At 31.1% G+C, this 11,029-nt stretch overlaps 1 protein-coding gene across 1 annotated transcript in view; it reads left to right on the top strand.

The window, feature by feature from the left end:
* Window positions 1–1,766: 1,766 nt before the first annotated feature.
* The window catches only part of LOC134708258 (mu-type opioid receptor-like), a 61,332-nt gene continuing 52,069 nt past the window's right edge, over window positions 1,767–11,029 (top strand). Inside the window, exon 1 of the mRNA XM_063568659.1 lies at window positions 1,767–1,891. Within this exon, the coding sequence (XP_063424729.1) occupies window positions 1,843–1,891 (49 nt within the window). The 5' untranslated portion in view covers window positions 1,767–1,842. The remainder of the gene's footprint in view (window positions 1,892–11,029) is intronic.

Below are 11,029 nucleotides of genomic sequence, written 5' to 3'. Positions count from 1 at the left end.
TTCATTGTATTGACAACAATGTTTTAGCCAAAAAAATAGACATATTATATGAATTGGTAATAATTGGGGTACAACAGTCAAAATTGTGTTTTAAGTGTAATCACTATGAAAAACAAACAACTATGTCAACAAAAAAATAAAATAGCATATACATACTCTATAGACAAAGCACATAGGTTAAATTGAAAGACGAACAAAACCCCAATGGCAATAGCAAACTAACAGTATGGTGGGATGTATAAATACCGAACTATGACAAAAGTATATATTAAAATGTGGATTAATCATCAAAGGTTGTGAATATACAAGTACAAATAAAAAAACCACTATAATAGCACTTACATGTAATAATTTTTATTATTTTTACAGCGTCTATCAAGGTTTTGTGTAAATTATTCGCACTTCTCTTTTTAATTCCATGTTGTTAGTTCCACTGGTTCGATACCTTTAATGGTGGTCTGCTAGTCACATAATGTAATACCATCCTAATGGCCAGCACTTTGGTACTTACTCGAACATACGTATTTTGCGTCATAAATATTTGCTGCTACAATTTTTTTTATCAAACTACTTTTAAGTTAGGAATTAATTAATGCAAGCTATACTTTATAGAGTTTTAACATGGGTAGGCATTATATTTGTGATTATTTTTGACCGAGCGACAGTGAGGGCCAAAAAAACACGAATATAATGCCTACCCTTGTTAAAACAAACTACAATAAAGTATAGCTTGAATCAATTAATTCCTAAATTAAAAATAGTTTGATAAAAAAATATGTAGCAGCAAATATATAGCTTGCATCAATTATTTCGATTCTAAATAGAACAATCAAGGTAATTTCTATGTCTGATGTGTATAAGTGTAGAACCATTTTGTAGGCTCTTCCACGAACCTTCCTTTTTTGTTTGTAAAGAAGAAAACGACCTGCACTGTGAATTTTCAGGGGGGTGGGGGTGTTGAACAGCCAGCATGAACGGTTGTCGTATCTAGGTAAAATATGTCAATTTCCAAATGCAACACATTACAGTCATAATAAATGATTTAGTAACAACATGTGCATCATTTAAGAGTTTGGAAGTGTTTTATGTTAATTAAATATATTAAATGCATGCCAATTCGATAAAACTTATTATTCTGCAGTAGTCAATATACGCATGTACCATTTTTTTTTATTGGATATATATCATGGGTTTATTCTCAAACGAAAGAAGCACGTAATATAAGAATAAGGAATATATCGCTCTGCTGTCTTGCCAGAATAAATTTTAACAGTCCTTTTTTGTTTTTAAGCTCTTTTTTCTAATCGTTTTGGATTTTAAAATATTTTGGCTTCGAGCATCACTGGAGACATTTATTGTCAAAATGCGCATTTGATGAACGAAAATGGCGCCGTTAATGTCATTCGAAATATTGGTCAACCGACCACGCTACTGCCTATGCATACTGGAATGTTAGTACCGTTGCATCATTTCAATAGTTAAACGTTTTGGGAATAAATCAAACTCTAAACGTTGAAAAAGGTGTAAAGTCCAATAGCAACTATCTTTAAGTTGCTTGATGACCATTTTCGTATTAAAATATCAGACACTTTGCGAGAATTGTCCTAACAATTCTAATTTTTCCTTTTCTCTTCTGACAATATATTATCCGATTGATAACTCATACACTTACAACCTTCTAGTGGTTTGTTTATTTTGATACAGTTGTGGTATAAGCCTTTGGGTTATATAATTAACGAGTACATCCTGATCAAACATCTTACAGCGTCGACAAGAGCACACACTTAGATGTTTATCAATTATGGATTTGAAGATAATACTTGAGAAAAAATTAATATTTCAATGTCATCAAATGGAGTGATTACTTTGATGTTAAAAGATAAATTAATTGGTGAGTGATCAACATGTCATAATTTGTACAGATTGCACTACAGTCAAAGGAGATGCATATGATAAAATACAGTAAGAAAATGCTACATTACTATTATTTTAATGTCACAAAGGACTGACAGTAAAACTTCAACGATTACATAAATACTGGTATAATATTATATTTTGTAAACTTTCTGTTATTGCAATCGATTGTAATAAATCTTTAAGCAACTTTTGAATAATATTTGTAAAACATTTCACTTATATTTGCGTTTATTCATCCAGACTTATTGAGTTAAAACAAAACACGTTTTCTGTGTATTTCTTCACAGCGAGACAGATGAGAACTTCTTATACAATTCACTATTTATCAAATACGTTTGAAGCATTTTAAAAGAGGGCGATGCCAATGGGACAAGAACATTTCTGCATCTATCATGTGGTTGGCTTTATACGTGACCACATTTTCTGACACTCATCGCAGCTGGTACTCTTTAAAGAAACTTTGACTTAAACTTGTCATGAGATTATTCAAACATGAATTAGTTCAAATTATTATGGCATATTGTTATTTTAAACTATTTCCTAAAATTGATCGCCCTGAACATTGTCCTATTTAGAATCGAAATAATTGATGCAAGCTAAATATTTGTTCATTCGTATCATCTGAATGATCAAATTGTGGGAATTGCTAGAAAAGTTGTTCGAAAATTTGAATTCGGTTCTACGTAATAAACATTTAAATGACATATAGTTTACAAGTGTGAACAAATCTTATGTACAGGTATACAATATAGTGTTAATTATTAAATTGGTACCATAAAAAAACCACAACTAATTATATACTTACGCGAGAGAAAAAAATCTGACTTAGAACCCCCCCCCCCTTTTTTTAAGTAAAGTAGTTGCTCCTTTTAGATGATTTGCAGTAGTTTAAAGATGTCTGGATTACGCATTAAAAAGGATTTATTAAGTGTTATAAGTATCAATTTCATATAAAAATCGTTTCTTTTTAAATATACATGGGGAAATTAAAGTTTTGAATGCCTAGTTTTGTGTACACTTAACATACACAAGGCCTATATCGAATACCGACTGCATGTAGACAAAACATGATTTAAACTACATCTAAACATTGAGTTTTATCAATGGGAACATAATTATGTTTAGTTTATAAGTGAGTTACACTAACACAACACCCAGTTTAGGTCAATGTGAACACGACCTTGGTGAATTGTTTTCATTATATGTAGGTGAAATGTTCTTTTTTTAGTGCTGTCTTCAAATAAATTGCACAAAAGGTGAAAAGTGTAATCGTTATCATACGTTTATTCTCATCACCATGTAGTATATTGAATGCAGTTCCCTATGGTATATCGGTTATCTTTGGTCTTTTCGTTAATTCTACATTTTGAATGATTCAAAACATTAATATTATTATACGAAGAAGAGAATAAGATAACGGATTAAAGGCTGTTTCAGTATGCAAAAACTGATATCACAAAAATACTGAACTCCGAGGAAAATTCAAAATGGAAAGTCCTTTATCAAATGACCAAATCAAAAGCTCAAACACTTCAAACGAATGGACAACACCAGTTTGTTATATTATGCGTAAATTTGTTTTGTCGTCTTTTTATTGCATAGATTTTAATAATCGTCAAGATCTTTAAATAAATACATAAAAATACTTAATCGAAATTATTTGCCTTCAAATCATTATTCGTGCTAAAAATAATGTGGATATGTGTAATGCAAGAATGTAACAGAAAATATTACTTTTTGAAATTAACTTTTGATGTCCAACAAATTCAACATTCAATATTTGCAGATGTCTGTTTTAACACAAGAGTTAAAAAATATGAATAGAGATTTTAATTAAATAAATGAAAAATAAGAAAAAAAATTACGCAATTTTTTTATTATATACGACAAGATGAACTTATAAATTTATATGTGCCTGTCAAATGCCATGCGTCTGTAAATCAGTGGTTGTCGTTTTATGCCTGTGGTATCCGATTTGCGCAAATGTTTTTGTTTGATTGGGTATTTTTGTTTGAATTATTTGAAATTTTAATGTCAGCTGACTACATGGTATGGGCTTTTTTTTTATTGTTTAAGGCCGAATATATCTGATTTAGAATAATGTGTTGCTGGAAAATGTATCGCAAAGTGTTTCTAGAGCAAAGCAAAGTTACTGTACTCCTAACTCCTCATTACGTTTTTTCGCCTTGAAACAATAAATTGTATTGGCTGTTGAACTTTCTACAGGAATCAATCAGTTTCAAAGTTTTGGAACCTGGGTAACATTATTAGTCACTTTCTTAACAGTATGTAACCAAATTGGTTTGATCCTCAATATTTAACCATTAATTTTCTTCTCAAGAAATTATTTTAAAATGAGTCGCATATATAGCTTCAAGGTATGATCGTTTGTAATCGTCTTTGTTTCATTGTGAAGTTTCTAATTGTTCTCTTCAATATTTCATTATCTTGACATTGCACTACAATTAATACTTTTCAATATATATAAAGGTATAGTTATTGATTTCGAAATGAAAAAATGATATTAAGCGGACGAAATCTGTAAAACAAATAGCACATCAAGCATGTATTTGCGATATAAAACTAAGGATGTTCTGTCATTTTCAATGTGACAACTTTCCACAAAAAAAACCCAAAGGGATAACTGTTTAAATACACTACAATCAGCATTAGAGCAATGAACTACCTAAGTGGTATTCTTTGGGAAATCTCTATAAACTTCGGAAACCCAAATGTCGTTGAAAGTGATACATACTGAGTGATCTCTATGATTCATCGTATATATTGTCGGTCAATGTCTTTTATTGAATTATATTGACAGTATCTCCTTGTTTAGTCTTACGTCATTTATCAAATACAAAAAGTGAAGTTAATATTATGTGTTATATTTTGAAAAAAACAAGAAGATCACGACAAAGTGAGAGATTACTGATACTTTGTACTCAAATTGCATGTAAATTCAAAGGCACTACTACTTCTTTGATGTTATACAACATGTATTAATGAAATCGATTTTAAAACTGATAGCGTCCTCCGCTGAGATTTTCTTTATTTAAATTGATCAGACGCTCAGATTGATAAAGTGAAAGCCAGTGATGTATAAACACTTGAAAAACTTACTGTTTTAATCCGTAACATTCTCTGTGTGCCTATCAAAAGTAAGGAGCCTGCAATTCGGTAGTTGTCGTCGGATGCTGTATGTTGTATCTGCTTCTGTGTTTTTTGTTTTATTTCATTGTTTGTCACAAATCAGGCATTCGATTTCATCGAATACAATCTGTCATGTATAGACCTTGTTTAATTGATAAAACGGCATGTGTTTTGCCTATTTTTGAAGGACGTACAGAAACCTATAGTTGCTTAGATTGACATCATTTAGTAGTAACATTTACATTGATAACACATTTTCTTATTCTATAAAACAAAATAATACAAGGTAAATTCTGCCCAATGGAATTGGATTCATCGTTTGTTATTTCTTAACTTGGAGTTTTTTTTAAATTAATATAATACATAATGACAGTGGCGAAACACTTATTAAGAGAAATGTGTTAGGTTAAAGTCTGCACTTATAGTAGAAATAACTTAAGATAATTGATTTTTGGGTTAAAAAGACCCTGGCAGAGTATTTATCATTCCATATTGCGTGTCAATAAGATCAAGAAAGTGTATAAAAAATAACGTTGTTGAGGCAATATTTCTAATCCTATGCGGTTAATTAAATGTCATTTTTTTCTGCGATAATACTGCGGAGGCTGTGATACCTTCGCAAATAACCGAACTGTATGACACATTCGTTACTATGGATTATGTAATTTATCAAAACGCATATAGCTTCTAGTCTAAGTAAAAAAAAATCCAGTAATTTTGTAGCAAACCGTACGTTTTCAAAACATCTGAAAGTATCAATTTAAGAAAATGCTTCCATAATATTCTTTTCTAAATTGCATCTTCATATGTTCGATGAATGAAAGTATCGAATACAAAAGGAGAATTAAATGTATTGAAAGAATTTCTATAAATCTTGAGCAACTAGAATGTTTATGAGTTACTTTAATACAGACGTTGTTTTATGACAGATCTTTCCACTTAAAAGCAGAAAAAAAACTTGTTTTAATTATATATTAATCCGTTTGAGTGAAGTTTTACGTTGATATTTCTTTTTAGAATTCGGCCCTAGCCTGTGGTTCACAACAGCGTTAGCTTGATCCGTCATCAAATATATATTCAATATAGCTAAATCATTAATTAAGACATTGACTGTATTAAAATTACTGGATTTCCTTATTTATTTTCAAATGTCATATGTTGAAAACAGCCTATATGGCAGATGAAACAGTCCTGTTATAAAAGTAGATAATTAAGCAAAGCAACCCAATTATTTTTTTCTTTAAATGACGTCATACGAGTGATGAAACTATTATTACCTTTAAAAAAGTACGTCAAGAGAAGACACCGTTACAGAATGAACAATGGCTGATGAATCTAGTTGTGAGAGGATTGCAGAAAACTTTATTGGTTCTTAAAAACGTTAGAAGTACACTCAATACTGAAATATTGATATATTTTCGCTTGTTAAATAAGCATACATATAGATATAAATATAGTAAAAAATGTTTAAACTTAATTCTCAGTTTATAAATTTACAAGCTGTCTTTATTTCAAATGCAGACAATTGAAAATGTCACAATTCTGTTCGACGTAGAAATGTATCCTTTTGAACACATTTTTGATAGTCGAAGAAATTTTGATCTATGAAAATGTAATATATGAAGACCTTTACATGTAATTAGAACTATCACATGTCAGAAAAAGAAAATGAACTCTTAAAGACAAGTCGATTCTATTTGAATACTCTTTCAAAAGTATTCATTTGTATTAATTTTTTTTAAATGTTTAGACATTCGTTTCGGCAATTGGAACATGGAATTAAGTTTTTACCGAAAAAAGATTGTCATATGAGGTTGAATATTTAAATTAAAGAATTTCATATTCAATACTTTGAACATCTACACTAAGTCAACGTTTCATTCAGATGTTGAATGCATATGGCAATAGTTCTTTGATGTATTATAGGTGATTTATAATTTTAATCAATAGAGATGCTATGTAAGAAACTTTTAAAGACAGTGTCAGATGCGCTGTCTGGTACACCAAATTATAAGTCTATTTCTTTGATGAGTCTTTATGAAACATAGCAATTGTACTTAATACACACATTTGATAGCTTAGCATATTTAAAATTGAAAATATATTACAATATTGTGTTTATCGACAGCCATGTTGTTTGATTAAATCATTGAATCATTGTAATTATTATATCTAAATTTTCAGAAAGGGACGAACGATATCAGAGGGACCGTCTGAGCTGTGTTTACCTAACTATTAGTATTTTTCTGTTCAATTCTAGATCGTCTGATGAAAAAAAAATTAAGCAATTAAAGTTAAGTGTATAAATGTCTGCACAGATTGTAAAAAATCAATAAAGATTAAGTTCTCGTACGGATGAAATGAATAAACCCGAAACAAAATATTGGGGAATCGTATTTGTTTGCAGCATTTTGTCGAATGCTGTTAGGCTTCTCGTCGTATTTTTTTTTGCTACGATTTTGTCGGTCTGTCTTCAAGTTTTCATTCAAGTATTAGATAAGCAGAAACTTTCAGATCGATGGTTAAACATAATGACCCCATACTGTTTCCATCAGCTTGTCTGCACCAGAGGTTTTGTGGTTTCCCTTTTTTTTTGCTAATGATTTACAATATTATGTCACTCAAGCTAGAAATGTGTTTTTTTTTCACAAATCACCAGCTGAGTTATTGAGTTATAGTAAAAATGTTTATACATTTGCAATAAACGCTGCTGTCATATGAAGGGCCATTCGGTTCACAATAATTTTTTTTGAAAACTGCGCTAGAGCAACGCTATGCCACTGCTGGTGGACGTTTCGTCCCCGAGGGTATCACCAGCCCAGTAGTCAACACTTCGGTGTTGACATGAGTCTCAATAATGTGGTCATTTTTATAAATTTCCTGTATACAAAACTTTGAACATTTTGAAAAACTAAGGATTTTCTTATCCCAGGCATAGATCACCTTAGCCGTATTTGGCACAACTTTTTGAAATTTTGGATCCTCAATGCTCTTCAACTTTGTACTTGTTTTGGTTTATAAATATTTCAATTTGAGCGTCACTGATGAGTCTTATGTAGACGAAACGCGCGTCTGGTGTACTAAATTATAATCCTGGTATCTTTGATAATTATTTACACCACTGGGTCGAAGCCACTGTTGGTGGACGTTTCGTCCCCGAGGGTATCACCAGCCCAGTAGTCAACACTTCGGTGTTGACATGAGTTTCAATAATGTGGTCTTTTTATAAATTTCCTGTATACAAAACTTTGAACATTTTGAAAAACTAAGGATTTTCTTATCCCAGGCATAGATTACCTTAGCCGTATTTGGCACAACTTTTTGAAATTTTGGATCCTCGATGCTCTTCAACTATGTACTTGTTTTGGTTTATAAATATTTCGATTTGAGCGTCACTGATGAGTCTTATGTAGACGAAACGCGCGTCTGGCGTACTAAATTATAATCCTGGTATCTTTGATAATTATTAATAGTTCGTCTGCTTACCATTAAGAAAGCATAGCATTCGATCAGGTTTGATTAAGCAACGAGCAACAGTTAGTCCTCGTATGCTAGACCAACGGATGACCATTTGTTTGTAGACGCACAACAATATCGTATGCTTAATGAGTTTTACCGCCATAGATTAGCTTAGCCGTATTTGGCTCAATTTTTTGGAATTTTGTATCCTCAATGCTCTTCAATTTTGTACTAGTTTGACTTTATAAATATTTTGATTTGAGCGTTACTTATGATTCTTATGTAGACGAAACGCGTTTCTGGCGTACTAAATTATACACCTGGTACCTTTGATAACTATTTACACTAGTGGGTTGATGCCACGGATGGTGAAAGTTTCGTCTACGAAAGTAACTTCAGTTCAGTAGTCTATACTTTGGGTTGACATGAAATGTCATTGATATTGCTATAAAACCAGGTTCAATATCAACCATTTTCTACATTTAAAAATGCCTGTACAGACTCAGGAATATGACAGTTGTTGTCCATTCGTTTGATGTGTTTTGTCATTTGATTTTGCCATGTAATTAGGGACTTTCCGATTGAATTTGTTCAGTATTTTTGTGATTTCATTTTTTTCATTAAACACGAAAGGATAAACACGTGTAGCGTACAAAATTATAGTCTTGGACCCATGCCAATAAACTTAAAATGATATCTTTTTTATTTCAGTTTATCTGTAAAAGTCAAGAGTTGCATCTTTTAAGAAAAAAAGAACTTGTTATATGTTATATAAACTTACGCTGAGTATAAACGTTGACATCTGAAAGTATTTTATGGAACAATTTGTCTACGAAATTAAAACAATATAACATATTTAGATTTTATTAACGAATTTGTTAACGAATACTTTATTTATTCTAATTACAGTGTGATAGTTAAATATTTGTATTATGATATTCGTTATTCCATTTTATGCTTTATATTCTAATAAATGTAAGTATTCAGGATCTGTTCGTGAACTAGTCATTGGACTGAACATATTATTCTATTGAAATAAAGGAAATATTATAGTCATTGTTAAATTTTGCATGCAGAAGTAAATAAGCATACAGGTGTTTTATTCAGCAAGCCGTCAAATGTGACGACGAAAAGGGCTACTAAAAGCCCTTCATAAACACACATGTAATATATACATACATGTGTATATATACATATATATATTTATATACTTACTTCATGACCGAATGTAGGACACATATTATTTAATGTGACTTTCATTTACCTGACTTAGGACTAAGATATGATCTTATACCATACTAAGACACACCCTAGTTATATGACAGATTGGCAATCATGAACTCCGGTGTTGTTAATGATATTTTGCATGCTTTAGGGCAACGGATTGTTTGCGTTGTTCGCTTTGTTAACTATTTTAAATAACTTGTCTCCTCCGGTAAATTTGTTAATCAATTAAATTAGTTCATACTCGACAATTTCAAAATGACAATTCAAATTGATCCTATATGCGATGTCAAACAAATGTTAGGTACCCAATTTGTTTTTTTAAAAAGCAGAGCCTGTTAGTAACGGACTGTTTCATTAGCCTATTCAAGTGAAATCTCATATTCATACAAATATTCTGATGATATGTTAAAAAAAATCTAATTCGACAAGTAAGGGCTGTTGATTCTTTTATTCGATAATAAGTGGGATAGCTTTTCGTTGGATTGACAACCCCTAGAGAAACGCGAATCCCATTCACTTTGCCATACGGTTCTGTATCGTGCGTGACCAAACTGTGTTATAGAATACGACAAAAACTACTACGGAATACTCTAACAGTAACCTATTACTTCAGATGATGCGATCAAACTAGTACACATTGCTCTAGTGGACGTGTTTGAAATGCATTTGTTGAATCAGATATCTCTTTATGAAGAGTTGAAGTACGTCTGAGCCCCTCGTAATAGTTATTTGAATTAGCACAGATCAACACGATACATTTCGTTTACGCATGCTACAAAAACAGTAGGGGTTGCTGCGTGTTTGCTTGATCTACTTCTCTATGTGTTTTTATTGTTCACGTTTTTGCAATCAAAATAAAAGTATTGCTTAGTCTTTATACTTTTCAAGTTTTAAAAACATGTTTACCTTGAACAATTGACCTTTAGTCAAAATTTCCAAATGGAATATTAAGATTCATTTTAGAAAAGAAATATAAAAAAGGCGTTAAAAGTGTGCTTAATTCGATTTTATTTGGAAATTAATGACTGCCAATGTAGAAAGTATTACACTCAGTAATAGGGATGAAATTATTTCAAGAGGGTTAAATTAAAAGAGTACCGTGAATTCTGGTCAAGTTTGAGGTGCACTATGAATCACGAATAACTGAAATAACAATGGGATGATAAGTTATTAATTTTTGGTTATCAATGCTCTTCAACTTCGTAATGTTTTGGCATTTTAAACTTTTTTTGATTCGAGCGTCACTGATGAGTTTTTTGTAGACGAAACGCGCGTC

This window comes from Mytilus trossulus, chromosome 1, assembly GCF_036588685.1.
Source record: "Mytilus trossulus isolate FHL-02 chromosome 1, PNRI_Mtr1.1.1.hap1, whole genome shotgun sequence".
Taxonomy (NCBI): domain Eukaryota; kingdom Metazoa; phylum Mollusca; class Bivalvia; order Mytilida; family Mytilidae; genus Mytilus; species Mytilus trossulus.
Note: the sequence above shows the minus strand (reverse complement) of the source record. Positions and strands in the feature narration are given on the sequence as shown.